Here is a 23,735-nt window from a genome sequence, read left to right on the forward strand (position 1 = left end):
AGAATTAGTTGGGAATCACTTACAAGCATCCAAGGTTTTGCAAAACCTGAAAAATAAACTTAAGTATAAATAAGTAAACCAAATATATAAAATAGATCTATTTGACAGTATATAAAATGTATTACATGACATTTACAAACATTAATTTAGTTGTGTGAGTTTCAAAGACTGACATTACATTACCTCACAGCCTTTCAGCTTCCTGGAAACAAGAATCATGAATATAGTTCGTAATAGTAGTGATACATTGCTGAATTGCTGCAGTACAGAAGTCTTCCTTAAATGTTATAATTTTCTTTCATCTTTTGTGATAAGGATTGCATAAAATGTTTTTGTTCCCTATTTGCCTGGAGTTCACTGTCTGTTTCTATGGCTGCTAGATATATCAAGATGTATACAGAAGGAGTTCATGCTTACACTGTGTAAGACAGTATTACACTAAATAGGCCAGGAGTCTTCAGTCATCTCAGCTGTTCATTTAAATATTAATAAGCCTTTTGTTTTTATTTTTTCTGTCTAGTGCTTTGGCGGTGCTTTAGTACTGTGGTAATATTTCTTTTCCTTTTGGATGAACAAACGAGTCTATTGGTACTGATCCCAGCAGGCATTGGTGCACTGATTGAGGTGAGTTCTTAAAGCTTTAGAACCAAATACAAGTGTTTGCAGCAAAATCCACAGTTTATTGTAGAAAAAGAATGCTAAACTAGTTACTGGAAAATTCTGCTGTAGCATGTTGTGTTTGCATCATTATTTAACTGGCTTTCAGTGGCGGAGGAGATTGTGTCCCTTGATCAAATAAATAAACTGGAAGTATCATTTTTTTCTGAGATGGTCCAGATGATATTGTAGAAACCAAACATATAGCAATGCTGAGGTTCCTCCTATCACATCATCTGATAGACATCACTCCTGGCCGGGCAAGCATAACCATGTCAACCAACAAGCCTTCACAGAAACATTGGCAAAGAGCAGGCTTTGTGCTGTCAAACAGTGTGCCTGGACTGAGGTGATTGGGGTAGGAGGAAAAGGAGGAGACTTCTGGTTGTGTTCATTATTCCAGAAGACCACATCCAGTCTTTGGGTTGCGGGTACTGCTTAGAAGCCTGATTTATGTTTAATAAAGCACAAAGTCAGCAGTAATAGGAAGGTGAGATTTCTCTACCTAGCATTGCTTGTAGGTCTATTTACTTCTCAGTGTTTAAAAGTAAGTTCAAGACTCTTGTGGAATTTTTGACTACACATCTACTATAGTTGCAGATACTCCCTGTGGAAGCAAAACAGTTCAGAATTTCTAGTGATTAAATTGTTGAATGCAAAGTCAGAAAGTGATTCTTAAATTTCAGTTTGTTGTGTAATGAACAGTGGTGTCCTAAATAGTACCATTTCATTGACTGTAACATTTTTTTCCTGTAAGTTGAGATTTTAAAATCTGATGTATTTCTATGGTTTAGGTTTTCTGTATCAGATTTTCTGGTGGTTTTTTTCCTATATATAGCAATTTAGTCTTATATTTCAAGTGTTCTTTAGCTGTCTGAAATTTTAGCTAAGTTTCAGGGATAAATATATATATATATGTCCTTATAAATATGCTACTTCTTTTGCAGAATATCTTATATTTTGATCCTTGGAATCTAAATAATTTTAAAAAAACAACTAAATACATTAGAAATTCATGAGTACCTGAGTAAATTTTCAGATGAACTAAACCTTTGCTTGCGTTAGGGTCAAACTCGAAGTGCCTCAGGTGCGTATTGGTGCTGAGAGCATCTAACCTCCACCTAAGCGCTGCAATCCAGATATCCTGGAAGGACTACATTATTTCATTTAAAGTACATCATCTGGTACAGAGACATAATAGTGCAGGCTCACAATGTTGTACTTGTCTGATGACATGGCATTTGGTTTGTATAGACACAGGCAGAAGGCTGCAATCAGGCTTCTTTATGCAATGAGTGCTTGAAATAGGTGTTCTGGAATCTTGATTCTAATTATCTGGATCCTACATAAGACGTTCCTTTGGATAATCTTTTACGTGCATGTTTTGTTTTTGCTAATGACAGCTCTGGAAAGTGAAGAAAGCCTTGAAGATGACAATCAAGTGGCAAGGCTTGAGACCCAAATTTCAGGTATAGTAGACATTGCCCTGTTAATGATTACACTCTTGAGTCATCCATCTGTTTTCACGTTACTATACAACTTGGCTTTAGTGAGATGAAGATTCAAAAAAAACCCATAGAAGTTTCCTGTGTACATCTGCTCTTTATGAAGGGCTTAATCCAAAAGCAGGATGAGCATTTTCAAACTTATTACTTTCTTTGAGCTCTGTAGAGGAAGCAGCTATTTGTATTAATGGTGTGAGAATCTTCAGAACTTCTCTGTCAGTCCTGCTAAATCGAGGTGGGACCATGCTCCTGCCACTTTGTTGTAAAGGCACTCTTAACTGACATCATGGTTTGAAATATGAAAGTATCTTTTTCATGAAGCTGTAGGTGTAATTTCTCCATTGTGAAACTAATAGAAGATGTGACATGTTCTGGGAACAGCACGCTCTGATGATTGTTCTGGTTAAAAATGAAGTCCTGCAACTGCAGAACATACAGTGGCAGCAGGGATTCAAATTAACGTTTTTTAATGTGAGTGTAATCTTTTGAAATTGCAATCGACATTGAAAGTTTATTTTGTTGGTAGGAGAAACAGTTGTCTAATCTTCAGTGTTTACTTCACAACAAGTACTGGAATTTTGTGCTGCTTCAAGTCTGTGCCTTGAGCAACTGACAGCTCTGGTTGTTCCTTTGTCAATATTCAAGGAACTGTGTTTAAGCAGTCACAGTTTCTGGACATGTGGAACTGACCTCTATGTGGTCATGGTTTTTTAATAAAGGCTTCCTGTATCTGCCAAAATCTTAGCTCCTTCACCATGCTTTTGCTTTCTGAATTCTGCTGTCTCGACAACATTTTTCTAAGCAAAGAAGTCCTGGAAGTTTGGTGTAAAATATGAAGGGAAAAATCAATCTTTTTGCCTACCTTGTATTTAGCAGGCTGCACAGCACAGATGTATAACTCTCTTGCACAGAAGCTTCTAAGAACTTTGAACTGTTACCTACTTAATGTCTAAGCAGATTAGTTTGCAGTTTAAATCTCGAGTTTAGGGAGTTGGACAGCAAGTGCTTTCCCCCCATGTTCTGACTTGATTATGCTTTTTATATGTATTGCAGTTTGGTACATACAATGACTCTGAAAAGAAAACTGAGGAGTATGATGCCCAGGTAAGAGGGAATCATATGACTTCTATGAAGTGTAACCTGCTGATTGACTTATTTTGCTCTTTTTTCGCTGCAAGTGCATTTTTCATGTTCTCATAGTTGTCAAGTGGATCATCATTGTGTGGATGATCAGATAGTGAAGACTGATTCTGATAATTTATGAAAAGAAACAGCAAAAGAGTTCTTTTGTTAGCTGAATCTGGTTGAAACATTGTTCTGAGAAGTAGAATTGCAATTGACTACCAGAAGAGAGATCTGAAAGGGTTCATTCACAAATTTGAAAGTTGATATTTGTACTTGTTATTTATACTGAAGGAAAGTTTGCGTGCTTCCTGATTTCTGACAGGAATTGAGCATAGGTGGCAACATTGTTGCTAAGTAGGGAGCTACTCTTAGACCCTGATCTTCACACTGCCTGTTGCTGCCTATGCTCTAAGGGTTGTCTGAATTGGACATTGGAATTTTCACTACCACCACTAGAACTGGAAGCATAGTGGAAATAATAGCAGACGTTTGGGAATAGGAAAAAGATTTTGAGGAAAAAATTATGTTGCTGTCTTCTGGTTAATGCCATTAAAAATCTGTATATAAAATGTGAACTAACAAACTATTTTCCTTGTCTATTAGGCTATGAAATACTTGTCGTATTTGCTCTATCCACTGTGTATTGGAGGTGCAGGTTATTCCTTGCTGAATGTCAAATACAAAAGGTACTATAACTCTATAAATGATCTTATATGGAGTTGAAACATTTCACATTTTTTCTATATTAATGAATTGGAGATGATGGGTTATGGAAACCAGTTAGTTTATTTAATTCATAAGTCAGGAACTGAAAGCCTCCTTGTTCTGTAGTATCTAAAGCTGAAGAGTCTGGCTGTTTTTTTAACACTGTAAGGCTACAGACTGTGGTATTTCACAAGTAATCTGATATTACTGTAGCACAGAATTCAATAATTGCATCCATGAGTTAGCTGTCAATCAGAAGAGGAGGAAGAAAGCTACCACTGATGTTCAGAGGACCAATATGGTGACAGGAGAGATGACATGAATTCAGTGGTTGAACCTGTCCAGTAACAGAGAGAAGCAAAAACTGTCCCAAAATTATTTGCTCTGACCAAGAGGCTTGTCTGTTCCTAAACAAGATAGCTGGGATGGCAAGCAAGCAAAAGCATTTTTGAGAAAAGCCTCTTTATTCCTTTGAATCTATGGATTTCCTGCAATGTATTAATACTTCAGCAAGAGCTGGAGACTCAATATTTCATGAACAGGTGAAATCCTTGTCCCTTTTCACTCAAAATAGAGTGTGTCCAAAGGAGGGCAATGAAGATGATGAAGGGCCTTGAGGAGAAGCAGTAGAAGGAGCAGCTGAGGTCACTTGGTCTGTTCAGCCTGGAAAAGAGGAGACTGAGGGGAGACCTCGTTTCAGTCTTCAGCATCTTCATGAGGGGAAGAGGAGAGGCAGGCACTGATCTCTTCTCTGAGGTGACCAGTGACAGGACCCAAGGGAATAGGAAAAAGTTCTTCTTCACCCAGAGGGTGGTTGGGTGCTGGAACAGGCTCTTCAGGGAAGTGGTCACAGCACTAAGCCTGACAGAGTTCAAGAAGCATTTGGATGATACTCTCAGGCACATGGTGTGATTCTTGGGAATGGTCCTGTGCAGGGCCAGTAGTTGGCCTTGATGATCCTTGGGTCCCATCCAACTCGGCATATTCTGTGATTCTGTGAAAAGAGCTGGTTTGTATTGAAGCGATGCAAGCAAGTGTGCAGCCGTGAGACTTTGTTGTAGAAAAAATCTGCAAACACAAGTATGGTGGTAGCCGTGTAGACATATTAATGTCTTTAGGCCCAGAAGGGATGGGAGCAAGCAAGCAGTAGCTAAAATAACAGGAAGAATTATCGTAGCTGCGTTTATGAGCCATAGCACTTGTACTAGAAACTGGGACAATTTCTGGGCTGGTAGAAAAGCAATTTTTTCAAAGGACTTTTGTCTTAGTAAGGAACTAGCAAATATGCAGCATTTAAAAATCCTACTTTTCTCGCAAAATTCATGAATTCACTCAGTACTGGAAAATACTGTGTGCCAGGTGTTTTAGGAGCTGCAGCTTAAGGAAATGAAAACAATTCATATCATAGAATTCTTACCATTGTTAAATCTGTAAGGAAATGTGACAGAACAAGTAATGTTGACGGTGGATTATCCTTTAATCTTGGAGGCATTTTCTGATGCATTTTTTAAATGCTTGTGGATTATTGAAGTGCTGCTACAACTGTAATGCTGCTATTAATGTATCACTAACACAGCAGTGCAAGTTTAATTTTAATTGATGCAACCTCAGCATCACATTTATTAGCTGTTTCTACAAACACTAGCAAAAGTATGGAACTCAAACACTGTCTGTATCATTGCTGTTACTTTGCTAAGACTGTGCTCTGCTGAACATCTGGGAGGGTTATTAGATGTAAGGAAGGAAAAATGTAGATTCCTTGTGCTTACTTTTTTTTTCTAAAGTACCTACTATCATGACTTGCACTGAATGGTATTTGTTGTTTGAAATTTTATAAGTCCTTACAGTGCCATATTAAGTGTTTCTTTGGTATTTAGAATACAGTGTTACATTTGCAAGCTTTAATATAGTCAGGGTTCAGTGCACAGTATTATCTGATGTCAGTTTGGATGCAGAAGTCTTAGAATGGTCTGAAAAATTATAAAAGCAGTTGATAAAGCTCTCCAGACATCTATGGACTGATAAGCAACCTTTGCTTAAACTACCTTCTCTGGAGCCCCTCCTAATCAAAAGAAGATGTGAGGTAGTTAGTTCTTGTGTAAAGTATTTTGCAACATAGCCATTTCTTGGGGTAGTCAGCATACAGTCACGTAGGGGATGTGTTATAATTTTGGCTGAAGTGAAAAAATAACTGGACTGTCTTCTTTGTTTGTAGCTGGTACTCCTGGTTGATTAACAGTTTTGTCAACGGTGAGTCCCTTCTTCTGTTCTTTTTTCTATTCTTATTTCTTCAAATGGAGGCTAAGACCCAAAAGCAGAAAATTGACTGCTGTCAGTTGGATCAGTGTAATACAGAGCAATAACTTGGCTGTAGGTTCCAAAATAATCACAGTGACTGAAAAAGGGAGAAGAGTCAACTCAAGTGAACAAAAGAATTAGATACATCTTCTCTCTTTAGAAAAAAATGACTGTAAATCACTAATTGTGAAAGTATAATTGTGTGATGTACATCTGTGTGCATTTGTTTGTTTTCCATGTTTTATCTTCAGGAGTGTATGCTTTTGGATTCCTGTTTATGCTGCCCCAACTGTTTGTAAACTACAAGGTAAGATGGAAAAGTAATATAAGTCTGCTTTTCTAGTCTCTTCTTCTAGACTTCCATATTTATTACAAATTGATATTTTTTATTTCTAGATGAAATCTGTTGCACACTTGCCATGGAAGGCTTTCACATACAAAGTAAGTAAAGCTCTAGTTTGAAGTTTGGTGCAGTCATTTTGTAAATTATTTTCTGTAAGAAACATCTTAGTAATATGTAACTTGACAGTACTTTTTTTGTTTAAGAACTAAACTTATTTGCAACTCTCCTTAAAAAAAATAAATTTTAGTTTTTCATAATGACTTCCATATAATGAGAATACTTGCATCCTAGTTTTTATTATAGTACTGGCTTTTGTACCATCACCTGTCTTGTCTGGGTGCAGATGTTGGTCCTGTAGATAAATCAATCAGTCTCAATTTAATGCATCATTTTAGGAAGAGAGAGATTATAGTGACAAGGAATAGTTCTCAAGAAACAGATAGGACTGCTAAGAGACCTTATTTTGGCAGGTTCCAGGAGCTACCAGAGACTGAAGTTATACACACTGTGCTGGTGTGGTAATTCTGAGCTCCTGGGCAATGAATGGTGTAGTGGCAAGTGTGTGGTGGGTTGTTCCATGGGGAATAGGGGGAATAGGGGCTGCACTGTGGTGTCCCCCCACCTAGACTGCCTTGGTAGGAAATAATGCAGTGCTGCAACAAAACTTAATATCAGACCTTGGAGAAGGAGAAGGTGAGTTTATTTCAAAACAAAATCAAATTACTAACCCTTTGATACGTGTATAACAGGTATACTTATGTGTCCTCATGGTTTGTATTGTATTCAGACACCAAGATGGATAAATCCAAGTATCCCAGTCAGGATTCCTTGTGCTGATATAGATAAGAAGTGACACCCGTGTTGAGTTCCTATGTCTCCTACGTTCTTCCTCAGTTGGCAACTATATGCTAGTTTTGTTCTTGTACCCCTAAAGAACTGATAATGTTTTGACTCCATCATTTCCTACTGGTCTCAGACATTAGGATTTTTGTACTATCCTTTTTTTCCTGATTATTGTGTCTTGAGAAACCCTGGCTGGATGTGCTGGGATCATCAAGACCTAGATGCCATCAATTTGCGCCCTTTTTACTTCTGCTTCCATGCATAAATGCTTTCATTCTTCCTTTGTGTTGATGTATTACAGTCCTACAGAACATCAGTACTTTAAAAGAAACAGTGTTAAAAAACACTGAAGAAATGGTGTCCAATTCTGAACAGATTACTTGGGACAAAAGAACTAAAGTCTAAAAATGTAAAAAGCCTTTCAGAGCTTTAGTATTTCTGTAAGCCTACAGCAATAGCTCAACTTTCTGCTGTCTTAATGTTTTTAAGAAACTAGAGTACATCTAGGAAAACAGATTGAAATATAGCTGGTAGCAGAATAGCAACTAAGTAGTGTTTGATGTGGAAATAGAGTAAAAATAACAATAAACATAGTGTTTAAGGCATATACTAGGCAAATCAGCATGTTTCTTAACAAAAGGGAGTAAAAGGTGTATTAGTGAAATAATTTCACAATTTTACTTCACCATCAAAAAATAATAACTGAGCAGAGCCATTAGCAGTTAAATAAAGAGTGAAGGGAGGTTATTCAAGCAAGAAGCCTTGAAAGCAATACAACCTGGCTGAATAGCCTTTTCTTACAGAGCATTTAAGGTTCCTGTTTAGATGCCATAGACTACCCAGAACAAAGGCTTGTATGTATGGAGAAAGACGTATATGGTGTTTTCAATTCTGTTTAACTTACTGGGCTTTGGAGAGAGTAACTTACTTTTTCTTATTGGATATTTAAAATTCCTTGCTCTCTTCTGCACTTCAGGTGGAAAGAAGAGTCTGAGGGCTCATTTGTGATCATTGTTTTAGAGAGCTTTGGTGGTTTTTTTCCTTAATTTGAACTCTGACTTTCCAGTTTCTGTAGGTTTTATGTTTATGCTGTTTATACACTTGTGACAAGTACCTTCAAGTGAGGTAATCTCAAAAGAAAATTATCTAGTCTGAACACTATTGGATGGGCTGCCTTGATGCATTCACTTGCATTGGCTCATGAGGACTGCCTATGTGCCTGAAGGATAGAGCACTTAGTTTTTTCTTCCTTTTGTCATTGTAGGATCACTCACTTAGGTATTGACTTGGAAAAACTGTCTTTTCCAACTTGCAAGGCTTGTTTTTTTTGTTCTATGACAAACCTCTGCACAGACTTGAGAAGTGCCATCCATATTCTTCAGTCACTTCAGATTAACGGATTTGTTCTGACCTGACAGAAAGAACTCTCCTGTTGTAACTAATCAGAACCCTCCAACACTCCCATTTTCTGCTGATGTTTTGTTCTATCATATAAACATTGGTTCAGTTTGAAGAGTCCTTCTGTGCTTAGATACGCCACTTCCCCCCTTCTTATGGTATGGATTAATGTACAGCTTGCTGATACTTAAAGGAGAAGCCATGTTAATGACTGAATTTGTTAACCCAACAGTGAATATTCTTTGCTGGATTTGTTTCCTGATGTTTTCAGTGAGTTGAAACGGTTTATTGCAACATATGAGTACTAGAGCTGGTGCACTGTTAAGAGTTGATTTTTGTAACCTCCCTGTAGGGTACAGTCAGATCCAGAGGAGTTGCTTTTCTGTTTATTTACCTTTCATTATTGCTGCAGAAACAGAACCTATAGTATGCCTAGTTGAGTGGAAATGGTGCAGAACATTATCCATCCCTTATTCAAGACATGATTACTTCCAGAGGATCACTGAAAATATTTTAAAATCTCTTCAAGGCTATTAAGTTAGTGTTCTTAGGAGCAATAAATTAACATGTTTTTACACAAATTTCTACAGAAAATGAAAGTGAAGTGACATTTTGCAAATCTTAAGATATTTGAGTAATAAATGAACAAACGTGTGGGGGTTTTTTCCAGTTTCTTTTTAAGATTTCACTGAAATTAATCCCGTGTTTTTCCCCTCCCATGACAATACTCTCATTTGCCTGAAACAGTCCTACTTCTTTTTTACTCGTAATTATAACAGTGTGGTTTGTAGTAGACAGTATGGTCTTCATTCAAAGAAAGCCGTTTAAAGTTTGCATTAATTAGTTTTTCAGCGTAACTCTTAAAGTGTTGCTATAAATATGGAAGTAGTCTGTGTTCCTACTGAAAAACATAGGAAATCTGTAGCTTTGTGTGACTGATGACTTCCTTTCTTCACAGCCAACTGAAGTATGCTTTTCTTTTATTTGTAGGCATTCAACACCTTTATTGATGATATATTTGCTTTTATCATCACTATGCCAACATCTCATAGGCTGGCATGCTTTAGAGATGATGTTGTGTTCCTGGTATATCTTTACCAAAGATGGTATGACTTTCTTTAATATTCATTGGAGTTTTTAGAAATGCTGTAGATGGTTGCAGTCTTATTGCTATAAAGAACTCCAGTTTGGGGTAGACTTCAAGCAGAATTGTTATACTATCGTAATATATAGCATGGTATGGTCTGGATAGTGGTAGTTGTGTATATGCCTAGTGAATGGAATGGTGAGCAGGGGATCCTGTAAAGAAGATCTTCAGATAAGAGGAACAAAAGCATTTTCCCATAAATGACAGTAATTGTGGACATGCTACAGAGTAGTCAAAAAGTTCCTCTTCTCACAGGACTCAGAAGTTTTGTCAGTTACCCTTTTTCCCTCCCAACAGATAGTTTCACATTTTTGAGTTGCCAGAAAAACAAAAAAAAAAAACCAAAAAACAAACAAATACCCCACAACTAAACTCTGAGACATAAAAACCTGAAGCAGAGGGAAGGAGGGAAATTCTTAAGCTTGTATTCACAAACCCACGTAGGAGTTCTGGGCTTCTAACCCTTGCTGAGTGGCCGCATGTCTGCATATGCTCAGTATCTGAGGCATGCTTTCCAAGTTGCTCTGCAAGGCAGTAGCAAAAGGTGTCTTCTGGTGAGGGACTTCCCTGCTCTGCTTTCTCTTTATCTGGTTTGCAAACACAAGTTATCTGGTTCTCTTGTAAGTTGAGTATGTGATGAGTTTCAGATTCTTTAGTAACTAAAATCAGATGGGGAAGAAGGCTATATGCAATACTCATGAAATATTGTTTATAGTGAAGCTACAGAAAGTGTTTTCTTATTCCCAAGAATAAATACTTACATGTGGAGCAAACAAGAATTTTAAGACAAGTTCACATTATACCAGGATATATGGATGTGTACATCTAACTAATCATTGATGTGGCACTTAGTGCCATGGTCTAGTAACCATGGTAGTAGTGGATCAAGAGTTGGACTTGATGATCTCCGAGGTCCTTTCCAACCGGACTGATTCTATGATTCTGTGAATACTAAATGCAGTTTGGGGTTTATATAATCATACGTAAGTGTAGTAAAATAAGTCTCCTTCTGAGGTATTTTTCTAGAAGTTAGGAGCTCAAATAGGGGCTGGACACTGGTTTCAAGTTTGAGAGGTATCCTGGATTGCTTGAGTCATTTTGTGAAGAAGCTGATATGTCTGTAGCTAATCTTTAAAACTTTTGGGTTTTGCCACAAATGGGCAGAGAATATGAAACTGAGAATATGATGACAAATTCACTTTTAAAATTAACTGTCATAGAGCTGTTTAATTCTTTCAGATAGCAGACTATCATGTAACTAATAATTTGGTTTTTTTTCTGCCAGGCTTTATCCTGTGGATAAGAGCAGAGTAAATGAGTATGGAGAATCTTATGAAGAAATGACAAAAAAAAAAGCTCATAGAGAATAACTAAGAACTGAAGAAGATTCTGACCCCTGGACTCTTACTTGCTTTGTGTATTATCTGGTCTTAAGGAAGGAAAAACTTATTTAATAAGAGTATTTTTAAAGCTTATGACAAAACTACATGGACAATACATCTTCTATATTGCCAAAATCTAGTTTTGATATCCTCCTGTTTCAAGACCCTCTTTTGTCCTCACAAGGTCCAAAGTCTGCCAGATGTCATTATATAAACTTCCTGCATTTCAGCTTCTCTTCGGTAAAAGCCTAAGCATCCTGACCATGGTAATTAATATGCAAATCTATGTTTTTAAGACAACTCATTAACTGAAAGTGTGGTGCCTACACCACTAGGCTATGAAAAGTGAAAAACGAGACAATGCATTACGAAAGAACCAAGCATTATTGCCAAACTAGAGGCTGTCAAAAATAAAAGATATAATATTGGATTAATTACAAATAATTCTCATTTGATGATGGAGATAATGAAAATTCTAGAAATTGTGACTTCATAACTTAAAAAATACATTGTTGGAAATATATGATGAGATGGATGAGACAGATGGGGTTGTTAACTTCAAATTCTGCCACATTCTTGGTCCACAACACAGCAGAGGGTTTCAGTTGTCTTAAACTGAATGAAGGTGTGGAAAAAACTGTAACATGATTTCCTTCGGTAGGTATCCAAGTTTACATAAATCCTTCTGCATTGATGACAAACCTTATTTCTTGGCATAGCAGGTATTCATATAATGCAAATCATTGTTATGTGCTAAGAAAGTCTCTTAACACATCTTAAATTCTTCATCATTTGGTACCCCAGTGACCTACTAGGTCAGTTCTGTCATGTTTCAAAGGGAATAATTCCTTGGTCTTTTCTTCTCTCCCTACCTTCCCCATCTTATTTATAAGATGAAACGTGCATCATTCAAGTGGAATAAATTTGCTTAAATACAATACAGGTTCAACAAACTACCCTAATACAGAGGAAAAAAAGCCATCCTGGCGAAGAACAGGTATGCTTTTGCACAATTTAAAATCCGTATTCCATGGAAATGGAATTCATTAAGGGAAGTATTTGCTCTATTTCTTTCAAACTGGTAGAATAATCAGGTTGAATTATTATAGCAAAATAGAAACGTCACAACTGTCAGCTATATCTAGAAACCATAGTTCTAGATTTTAAAAAGCAAGTTTCTTAGTAACAGTAAGTGAAATGCAGAGTGCATTCCTTTCAGCATCAAATAAAATGTAATTAAAACAATTCCAAAAGGCAGAATTCTCGTTTCCAATTCTAGTTTTGCTTTGGTCAGTATGTTTACAAACTAAGCCTAATGATTCTTAAGTTTCTTCAGTTGCATGCTGTTTGTGCAAAGCTGTTAAACCTGAATTGATGGAAAATATTCACTGAATAACCTTGAAGAAGACAGGTCAACTCCTATGGTCTGTAACTGGTTAATGAAGTGGATTTTATCCAGTTCTGATACTGCAAAAGTCTGAACGTTTAAATATTTGGGTCCCAAAAAAATTAAGAAATGTGCCTAATTTCTTTTGTCACAGGCAAAAGAAATGTCAGTATGTCTCTCCTATACTGAAGTCCTCCTTACATGCTCCTGGCAATGGAAAGGAGTCTTGAAGTGAATATTTAACTCTTGTTCATGTTAAAGTCTCTTTATGCTGTTAATTGTAACTAAGGAGGACTGTTGATTTTAGCATCAAACACACATAAGTAAGTCTATGCAAAACTGGGGTTGCATTTGGTATATCTTGTACCTGTTTTGAATTTGTTTGGAATGAGCTCTTTTAAGCAAACTAATTTGTGGCTCCTATTTCATAATAAGTTAAATGTGTGTGAAAATTTTTCCTGATATAAAGAATGCATATAGCATGTTTCCTTTTTTTGCTATTTCAAAACAACCAAGTCACTGATTATTCTAGGGTAGCTTCTGAAAATCCAGAATACCATATTTGGATCTTTCTAGTGTTTTGTCACTCATTTTTTTATGTAGCTGTTGAAAAATCACTCTTCCACCTTTACATACTGTGAGTTTATTGGTCCTCTGTCTTGCATTTTTGATTACAATGACCTCATAATATCCTATACAATAGTCATAAAGCATATAAATTAGAATATTTTAAGTCTTTAAATGAGCAAGACTTTCCCGTTCAAGTCATTGTTTATGCATTCCATTTCCAAATAAAAAATTGTCGTACGGGATGAAGAGTTACCTTTTGTTACTAGAAAGAAATGTGTTGGAAAAAGTACATAAGTAGAATAACTTTGGAGATATTAAGTGTTTTAACCTTGTTGTGGAAATGGCATCAGCTTAAAAATGTGATTAATGTGGAAGAAAAACTTACATAAAATTTCATTGGAAGTGTTGCAGCTCATGCTGGATTATCAGTATCTAGGACCTATTTAACTCTTTGAGAGTAACTTAAAAACTTCCTCACTTCTAATAGGATTTACTATGATAAGCAACTAGGTGACCATCTCACTTTCTCATCTTCATAAAGCTTGTAATGGCTTTGGAATTTAAAAGATTACTGTGATTTGAGGGTGGGGTTGTTTTAGAATTAATTGAGAAAATCATCATACACTGCTGGAAGCTGCTCTTGCACAGGACTTAGTAGTGCATAATAACGCAGCAGTTGTGATTCCTTACACTTATGTAAGGACATAAGTGACAAAAGGCAGCTGGCTTGACTCTCTGTGGGTGTACATGGCCTGTGGCACAGTGCATCTTGGCTGTGATGGAGGCCGTGCTGTATTCCTGCACAGCCCTTCCATTTCCATACCCTGCTACTTCCTGCACATGACTGTTCTCTGGGAGCTGACCTTCTCTCCTTATGACTTTTTTCTCTGGAGCCACAGGAGCAACTGATACACAAAATCGGCAGCAGCACAGACAGTTTTTGTCCTACCAGCAGAGCTCAAGAAGTCTGCTCTGCTCTGCTTCTGGTCCTGCTGGAGCAGGGGCTGTGTGTTGCTGCTAAAATGTAGACTCAGCACCAGTACATGTTCCCTTTTAATACAGCACTCCAGTAACTGCAGCATCTACAGCTGGTGACAGAACCACTAAGACAGATAATCCTGTAGTTTGTCTGCAAACACCACACTTTCCAGTTTTTCCATCAGAAGATAAATCTCATCTTGAAGAAGTGAAACATGGCAATTTATATATAGTGCTAGTCCCCTTTACATTACAGCTTACAGCTTTGCCATATCGTAAGATCTAAAACAGGTCGGTGCCCAGTACCAGCACAGCATCTTCCCCCTCTGACAAGACTAACTGGGCTTTCCTGATAGTCCTGTGTAAAACCCTCTGAGTGAATAAATCTAGCTATAGATATTGAGAAATAGAGCCAGAAAGATCCCAGCTTCTCCAGATGCCCTGTGACGGTCTCTGACTGCTTCACCTCTCACACTAGGAGAGGTTTGGTCCTGTATCTGTGAGGAGATCAATGCACTTTTCCAGTGGTTGCAGGCATATATAAAAAAGACATTAGGCTATTAGAGAGTGTCCGAAAGAGGGCCACATGGATGTTGAAGAGTCTGGAGGGGAAGCCTTAGGAGTGGCTGAGGTCATTTGGTTTGTTCAGCCTAGAGAAGAGACTGAGGGGAGACCTCATTGGAGTCTTCAACAGCCTCACAAGGGGAAGCAGAGGGGCAGGCACTGATCTCTTTTTTTTCTGTGGTGACCAGTGACAGGACTCAATGAAACAGCATGAAGATGAGTCAGGGGAGGTTTAGCTTGGATATCAGGAAAAGGTTTTTCACCCAGAGGGTGGTTGAGCACTGGAACAGACTCCCCAGGGAAATGGTCACAGTACCAAGCCTGACAGAGTTCAATTAGCATTTGGATGATGCTCTCAGGCACATGGTTTGACTCTCGGTGATGTTCCTGTGCAGGGCAGGGAGTTGAACTCTGTGATCCTGAGGGTTCCCTTCCAACTCAGCATATTTTATGGCTCTATGATTCTATTTAAGACTTCCTCTAAGTACAAAGGGAGAACTGTGATGTCTCCTTTTTAAGAATATCTAGAGCTAACCAGTTTGCTCCAGTTTTTCCTTTATGTTATACTGTTTCTTACTGCTCCTTTTAATAGCAGGTCCCCAAAAATCCTGGTTTATTTTGCGGGGTTTTTTAAATTTATTTTTTATTACACTCCTCCCTTCATCAAAAGGAACAAAATAGATTCAAAAGACAAACACTTTAACATTGGGGCATTTTGGCTCTTGCCTGCCTATGTTTGGTTAAAAGAATAATATAGCTTCTCCCCTGTTGCCCTCTGCTTTCTGTTTAGCAGTACACTCTGTCGTTTTAGTCCTTGCCACATGGTAGCCATAAAATTTCTTGAAAGCTGTTTTGAGAAAAGTGTGTATTTGGATATAGTCGCCTCTCAGTTTCTGTCTCCTCATGTTCTCCTTTGTCATCCACAGTTCCACAATCCTTGTTAAGACAGCTCTGCTGGTTGCCTTTATGATGATTTCTTGTCCTATTCTTGCACACTTTCAAAGACTCATGGACTATCTTACTCTTATTTTGGACTTTGAAGGGTTGATTCTGAACTTATTTACTAGGCATTATTTGCCTCTAGCAGTCTCTAGCTACAGGTTAGTCTGTATCAAGTGGCCTATAGCTAGGTAAATGTGTCACTGATGTGGTTTATCTGCATGCTTTGGTCCAGCTACTCACTTGGCCACAGAAGCAAGATGCTGCTTTGAGCATACACCTGAGAATCACAGCTACACTCCACTCAGAACAGCAGGCCTGGCACACCTCCAGCTCAGTGCAGTGTAAAGCTCAATGCCTGGCTTGTGGCCAGCCAGCAGTGTCTATCCAGCACGCTTTGCCTCCTTGCTGCCCTGCAACCTCCCATCTGCACTTCATCTTCAGCTCAAAGATTGTCACAGGTACCTACTTTGGACTCACATGATCTACTGGAGTATAGCCTCTACTTTTTCAACTGGACTTAGCAATTTACATTTCCTATGCTGAAATTCTCAGCTCTTGCTACATCTGCTCTTTAGTCTCCATCATAAGCAGGTGTTTCATTTGCCTAGTACTGACCATGAGAACAAAAAGGAATAATCAGCGTTTCATTTGGTAAAACCAACAAACTCTTCATCAACTTGCTTGAGAAAGAAGTGGCTAGCCTCAGCCTTTCTGCCATCCCAGCAGTTGTTACAGGTACATAGGAGAAAAAAAAAAAAAAAAAGAAAAAAATGACCTTGAAAGAGGAATTTGTGTAGTTTCAAGTTTTTGTAAACTTGGAGATCTCAGATTAATATCAGACGATCATGCGATCTGAAAAAATCCCTATCACAAACCTTGTCTCCATTATCCTTGGAACACACCAAGTATTCTCTGCAGCCTCATACATCCTACTCTGATCCTCTTTAGCTGTGCCAAATGTGCCAAGGTCAGCAGTACATTATGGATGTTTGCTAATTATCAAAAACCTCCACTGAACAAAAGTTCAAAAATCAGAATTGAAGATACAAGACTCTGAGAGCATTAATGTCCTTCACTACTACTTTCTTCCACCTGTCACTTCAAACCTGATATGCATTCAGCCCCAAGGGGTGAGGGGAAAAGATGACAGTTCTTTAGTTATACTGTGTTTTTACATGATTAGTTATAAATACCTGTAGCTGGAGTACCAGACAAGTCCCTTAAACTTTCTGATATTCTCTCCCAGGAACTCAGAAAGGATTGTGTTCTTCTCTTGCTAATTAGCTACAGCCATTTCCAGTCTTTGCAGAGGGAAAAAAAAAAAACAGAGAAAGAAAAAAGCTGAGAAAAGCTTCTGACCTCTGCATTTCTAAAGGAAGCACATTATTTTAAAGTCTTCCAATGACAAAGGCTAGTTTAGTTCATATGCAAAACAGGTATTTTATTCTGCTGAAGATTTGCCCAACTGAAGGTAATGGTCTTATATTCAGCTACTATCATGATCATATATTTTGCCTCTTTTTATATTAATCTTCCCCAGCATCTTTTCTGCAGGTTAAATGTAGTTCCATAGTTCTTTCTTGGGACTGTATTGTGGTATCACAGTACTGCGGCAGAGCTCTGAAGGACTCGGCAGAGAAGTGAAAGGATACTCCCTTCTCTAATGAAGTTGCCAACTACCGACTCTTTTTTAGAGTTAAGCTGAAAATTTCTTATCAGAATGGACTATCTGTGAAGTGAGACAGTAACACAGAATCACCAAGACCAAGAGTAAATGCCAAGAAAAGTCCTTTGTAGAAGCAGAATTAGATTCTTCAGCATGCAGAGCTTTTTTATCACTGGACCATTTCAGGACACTACTAAGGGTTAGTGCACACAGGCTCTCATGTCCTGCTGTCACAGGGGTAGGAATTGTTTTACACTGGGCTGTTGAGCAGCCACACTTCTGCCTTCTGGAACAATGAGTCACAAACATGAGCTACCTATACTCAGAGCACTTGTGCAGCATTTACTCCACACATGCAAATGTAACCCTAAGCAGTCAATTCTTCTGGTAGTGCTCCTGGCAGGTGGCAGAGACCAAGCAGCCTCTGCAGTGTAATGCTGCATTCCTTTCTCCTTTCATCAAATACCCGTATATGGTGAAGTAAAACTTTCACCTAGTGACACACCTAAAAAGAAATCTTTTCCACAATGGAAGCTGTTAGTTGATTCCTCTCAAAGATGAGGTACTCTCTAATCTTTGGGAAGGAGAGAACTCTGTTATATTCCTGCAGGGTACTCACAGAAACCCAACTATGAAGCCTAGCTAGAAGACAGTCACCCCACCATCCGAGGCAGAGTGCTAACTCCATCTTGCTCAAACATTTACTTTAGGGTCCTGTATTTTTTCAATTTTTGCCATGTGTCGTGCCACACCCTTCTCTGTTCTTAATCTTTAGCACCTACAGCCCCTGGGCCAGCAGTGCATCCTTACCAGCAGACCTGTATTGGGAACTAGAGTCCCTTCCTTTTGTTGTGACTGCATGTGAGAGACCAGCAGGACAGAGCAGATGGAAGAGGAGAGTTGAACTTGGAGAGGAACTTGGTGATCCATGCCTTTGCAACATGCTTTAAGCAGCCTGTAAGACTGCCAGGCCCCGGGGTGCATACTCAGCTGCATCAGGAAATGGATCATGGCATGCAGCATTTGCCCTTCCCCACTAACTTATCCTTTTTCCAGTTCCACCCTACCATGTCATGGCTCACACACAACTGTTCCATATGTTTGGCCATCCACTTTTCCTAATTCTAGTTCATCCTTTTCAAGATGCAGAGACCAGAACTGCACTCAAGGTGTAGGCAAACCATGAATTTATGCAATGGCATAATGATACTCTCTTTAGTCCTTCCCCAGTCACTCCTAACATCCAGTTTTCTTTTTTGACTGCTGCTGAGCACAGTGTCCATTTGGGTCTTGTAACCTCGGGGTCTCACTTCTGAGTAGTACTAATCAGCTCAAAACTCATCATCTTATACATGAAGCTAGGAACGTGTTTCACCTCTGTGCCATACTTGTTTTTTCAGCATTAAATTTCATCTGCCATGTAATTGCTCAATCACACAGTCTTGTAAAGTTCTTCTGCAATTTTCTACTCTGTTCGTGTCCTTGCTGCTTTGAATAACTTTATCCCATCAGCAAATCTTTCTACTTACTGCTTATTTATGGCACTTCTGGATCATTTATGAAAGTTACACAGTGCAGACTAATGGGGAACTCTGGTGCAGTTCTTCCTCAGTTGAAAGAATTGACCATAAAGGTCAGATTGTGTGGGACCTTGTGCAATCTGATCTAGTGGGTGGCATCCCTGACCATGGCAATGAGGTTGAAATGAGGTGATCTTTAAGTGCCCTTTCAACCCACACCATTCTATGATTCTATTATTTCTCCCTACCTCTAACTTTTATGCTTTAAAAATAATATATCTGTACCAGCACCTTCTATTTTAGTTTTTTATTATTATTGATAAATAATTTCCTTGCAGAGGTTTTTGGAAACGTAAGTAGCATATATCAACCAGATGACCATAATTTTCATGTTTGTCCAACACTTGACAGAATTCAAAGGCAGGACTCCCTTTTACAGGAGCAATGTTGACTAAGCAACTTGTATTTCTCCCAGCATCTACTAATCCTATATTCTACTATTTCACAGATATTTCACAGATATTGCCCTGTCCATGGCAGATAAGTTGGAACTTTAAGGTCCCTTCCCATCCAAACCATTCTATGATTCTATGATTTCTACTAATTCACCTGGAATAAACATCAGGATATAGACCTGCTGTTCCCCCGAATTCCATTGTAGTCCCTCTCACAGTCTGGCGCCAAGTTTTCTACTATGAAGTTTTCAGATGCTAAGAAAAATTCTGAGTAGGAGGTTACACACTACCACAAGTGATTTGGCTTCTTAATTTGTGAGTTTGGAGAGAAACCCAGGACCAGCCACTTGGGTATTTTCAGGGTTTACTCTGTTCATCTCCACCATAACCTCTCCTACAGCGGCTCCCATTTCAGACAGATCCTCAACGGAGTGATGATCCTGGAAACAAACAAACAAACAAACAAACGGTTCCTTGGAGGGGAATCCAAGCGGATCGTTCCCGAGCGGCGGAGCTGGACAGCGGCCTCCCGGCCCGCCCCGCCCCGCCCCGCCGCGCTCCGCCCGCCGCCCCTCTGCGGCCACGTTGGGGGTGTTCGGGCGTTGCAGCCGCGCTGGGGGTGTGCGAGGGCGTTTTCTGCAATTTATTTAATTTTTTTTTCCTTTCCCTTAATACTTTTATTTGTTTATTTATTTATTCGTTAAGCGGCAGTTCCCCGTTGCCCGGCGGCGGGGTGGCGGAGCGGAGGGGTCGGAGGGGAGCAGCGGCCGCCCCAGGTGGTCCCGTTTGCTCCTTGGCCGCAACATGGCGGGCAGGGAGCCCTTCGCGGCCGTGGTGTCCGCGCTCCGCGGCTGCTACGCCGAGGCCGCCCCGCTGGAGACCTTCATCCAGCGGCTGGGGGAGAGCGGCGCCGGGGACGCCGAGGTGCTGCGGGGCGACGACACCCCCCGCTACCGGACATTCGTGGGTCAGTGCCTGGTGTGCGTCCCCCGCGGCGCCCGCCCCATCCCCCGGCCCTTCACCTTTCAGCAGGTAGGAAGGAGCCCGGGGGGCGAGGGGCGGCCGCGGCACCGCAGCCCTCGCCGGGCGGCAAGAGCCCTGGCGGAGGCCCGGGCGGTGGCGGGGGCTTTCCCGGGGGGCCGCTTCCTGCCCTCCATGTGAGCGCGGGGACGGCGGCGGCCCGTGGCCCCTCGTGGCCGCTGCCCGCCGGGCCTCGGCTGCTCCCCCACAGCCTCCGCCGCTGTCGGCCCGAGGCAGAGGCGAGCGGTGGGGGATTACCGCCCTTCCCCTTCTGGGGGGTGGGTGAGCAAAGTCCATGCGCTAGCGGGTGGAGAACACGAAAGGTCTGCGTGCATGGGGCTCCCCTACCTCCCTGCTTCCGCTGCGGGGTCGGGGTGAACAAACCGAGTGTGGCCGGGGAGCGGCTGACAAGGGAAAGTGCCACTTCCCCTACCTACTCTTGAGAGGTTAGAGGAGAGCGGGGTAGAAAGGGTTGCGGGTCGGCCTATAAGCAGAGGAAACTTTTCAGAGAGGAAAGGCTGCTTTTCTCTTAGTGCTGCCGCGTGCGTGAGCAAAGCCGTGCTATGGTAGGAAGCGGCCTTCGCGAGCTTGTTGAGTGGGTTTTAGAATTGCGTACGGAGTCGTTTAGTTGAGCTTTTCTTTACATAAAAGGAAATGGAGGCCTCAAGAAAATGAGCGTTAGTTCCCTGGAGGTTAGAGCCTGCGCGAGCACGTATCCACGAACGCGTGTCTACAAACATGGATCTACAAGCACGTATTTACGGGCACAGTGACCTGAAGGCCTTGGAGTCTGGGTTGCTGAGGGAGCCAGGGGGAGTAGTGTAGGGTGTTTCCTGGGAATGAAAACCAGGATCAAAAGGGCAGACATTAAAAGACTTCCTTAAAGTCGTAGGTTTACGTTACTACATGTGAACACCTCGTGGTACACTTGAAGAGTCTTTCTTTTTGGGTATGGCACTCGGGAATCACTAATACTGCTTAGACAGCTGATGTCTAGGGCTGTGTGTCTTGCCTGTCTTTTTGTTTAAAGGTTATGTTGTGGTTTATGGAAGAGTCGGTGAAAAAAGCTGATTTTCTTTTTTATTTGTTTCTTCAGTTATCTAGTCAGAATGAAGTCATCACAAGAGTTGTGCAGAGACTCTGTGAAAAAGGAAAGAAGAATGTCCTTGCATATGGATACTCCTTACTGGATGAAAATAGTTCTCATTTCCAAATCATGCCATTATCAAATATATACAGCTACCTGCCCAATACTGCCACAGAAACTCTTCGTATCAGCGGCCTCTGGGAAACACTGTTGAGCAGGATAGGGGATGATGTGATGATGTATTTATTAGAACACTGTGCAATCTTTATGCTGGTTCCCCCTAGTAATTGTTACCAAGTTTGTGGGCAACCAGTTTATGAACTTATCTCACAAAATGTAGACTCATTCCCAGTATTTGTTAAACAAAGATTCTCAAAGCATAAGTGTAATAGCTTGCTTGACTATGTGCAGAAAAGACTTAGTTTTCATAGACAGTATCTTTCAAAGTCACATAGGTGGCAATGCAGACAAAGACTTGAAGATAATGTCTCCAGCATGGGAATTAAAAAAAATAGCAAGATGCGAAGCTTAGTATCCAATTACCAGTATTCTGCAAAAGCTGTTTCTAAAGCAAGCAAACAGACCAGGGTGGTCACTGAACATCTGGGAAAAACAAATAGCTACAGTTTATGTTTGTCATCTACAGCACCATCTCTAAAAAGGAAGCTTCACAGGGAACAGCTTGAAATTCCAGCTAAGAGAGCAAAAGTAGAGGAGAAAGTGAGAGACGAAAAGGCTTGTAATCTTACTTCTCATGTAAACCAAAGTAGTTCCAAGAGAGATGAAACTGGGTATGTAGCCTCACGTCCTGAAAGCCTCATTAAAAATAACCACATTTCTCAAAGAAGTAACAGTGCTGGGCCTTCTTTAGTTCACACATCTCATGACAGGAAGAAGTTTGTTACAGGTGGAAGCTCTCTTCTGCAAGGAGTTCAGAGTAACAAACCTTTGAAGTCCAGCATTGAAATGCAAGCAGAATCCCGTAGGAAAGGAGTAGAGATGCATATGTGTGAATCTCAGGTGAATTCTGTACAAATCAAGCCCGTGGAGGGTAATTCTTCAAAATGCAGAAGGCGGGAAAGTCCCCTACATAATTTGGCAAAGAAGTTACCGAATAGACTCCTGCGTTCTGCTGTATACATTGACAGGAAGTCTCTTCTGTATTCTCGCAGGAGTTTCCAAGAATGTTTTCCTAAATCATTTTTACTGAATCGTTTGCAGGGCTGTCAGGCAGGTGGAAGAAGGCTTATAGAAACTATATTCTTAAGCCAAAATCTGTTGGAGCAAAGGCGTAACCAAAGTCTGCCACATCACAGCTGGAGAAAGAAGAGGTTGCCCAAACGCTACTGGCAAATGAGACATATATTTCAGAAACTGTTAAAGAACCATGGAAAGTGTCCTTACTTAGATCTCTTGAAAAAAAATTGCCCCATTTGGATATCTGAAAGTGGGAGAAAAACCAATGTGCCTCATCAGGCAGAGGTTCATGAGCAAGCAGAACAGTTTGGGAAGGAGCCTACTAAATGTGTGACAAGCATCAGATGTGAATCTGGTCACACTGTTGTATCAGGCAACTTACGTGCCCCTCTTGCAAAATCTGTGTGTGGAGAGTTGCAGAGTGAGGAGCAAAACCCAGGAGAGGTGTGTGATTCAGCCCTCAGGGAGCTCCTCAAGCAGCACAGCAGCCACTGGCAGGTGTACATGTTTGTGAGGGAATGCATGGAGCAGGTTATCCCTGCTGAGCTTTGGGGTTCAAACCATAACAAGTGCCGGTTCCTAAAAAATGTGAAAGCATTCATTTCCAGGGGGAAGTTTGCTAAGCTTTCATTGCAGGAGTTGATGTGGAAGATGAGAGTGAATGACTGCATGTGGCTTCGTCTAGGCAAAGGTACTTCTTATAGTAAAGAACTAAGTGGCGGGGCTGTCACATGACTGGTGTTAGTGTTTAAGGTGGGAAGGGGAGGATATTGAATCTGGAGTCAGAATTGCTGAGTTCATTGATAATAACCATTGCTGAGAGCAAACCTAATAATGTTTGTAACCAATGGTGGAAGCACGCTTAAGCCTGTTTTCCTTCCAAAACTTGTTTGCATTCATGCTTTTTGTGTTTAATAGAATGATGTCTTCATAAACATGAATTCAG

At 40.2% G+C, this 23,735-nt stretch overlaps 2 protein-coding genes across 8 annotated transcripts in view; both read left to right on the top strand.

Moving 5' to 3' along the window:
* Positions 1–13,660, top strand: part of CLPTM1L (CLPTM1 like) — a 28,835-nt gene extending 15,175 nt beyond the window's left edge. The window contains exons 9-17 of one of the 2 annotated variants that reach the window (XM_027679619.1): positions 521–624; positions 2,061–2,126; positions 3,216–3,266; positions 3,891–3,973; positions 6,208–6,242; positions 6,542–6,597; positions 6,687–6,731; positions 9,865–9,980; positions 11,307–13,660. In XM_027679619.1, the coding sequence (XP_027535420.1) occupies positions 521–624; positions 2,061–2,126; positions 3,216–3,266; positions 3,891–3,973; positions 6,208–6,242; positions 6,542–6,597; positions 6,687–6,731; positions 9,865–9,980; positions 11,307–11,391 (641 nt within the window). In that variant the 3' untranslated portion in view covers positions 11,392–13,660. The remainder of the gene's footprint in view (positions 1–520; positions 625–2,060; positions 2,127–3,215; positions 3,267–3,890; positions 3,974–6,207; positions 6,243–6,541; positions 6,598–6,686; positions 6,732–9,864; positions 9,981–11,306) is intronic. The other variant, XM_027679628.1, reaches the window with a different exon arrangement.
* A 6,372-nt stretch (positions 13,661–20,032) lies between these two features.
* Positions 20,033–23,735, top strand: part of TERT (telomerase reverse transcriptase) — a 26,919-nt gene continuing 23,216 nt past the window's right edge. For 2 of the 6 annotated variants that reach the window (XM_027679683.1, XM_027679675.1), the window contains exons 1-2: positions 20,035–20,517; positions 21,602–23,480. In XM_027679683.1, coding sequence (XP_027535484.1) covers positions 20,290–20,517; positions 21,602–23,480 — 2,107 coding nt within the window. In that variant the 5' untranslated portion in view covers positions 20,035–20,289. Of the gene's footprint in view, positions 20,518–20,679; positions 20,952–21,601; positions 23,481–23,735 lie in introns of those variants that run through there. The other 4 variants (XM_027679692.1, XR_003533647.1, XM_027679665.1 and 1 more) reach the window with 4 other exon arrangements.

This window comes from Neopelma chrysocephalum, unplaced genomic scaffold (assembly GCF_003984885.1).
Source record: "Neopelma chrysocephalum unplaced genomic scaffold, ASM398488v2 Primary Assembly neopelma1_22b, whole genome shotgun sequence".
Classification (NCBI taxonomy): Eukaryota; Metazoa; Chordata; class Aves; order Passeriformes; family Pipridae; genus Neopelma; species Neopelma chrysocephalum.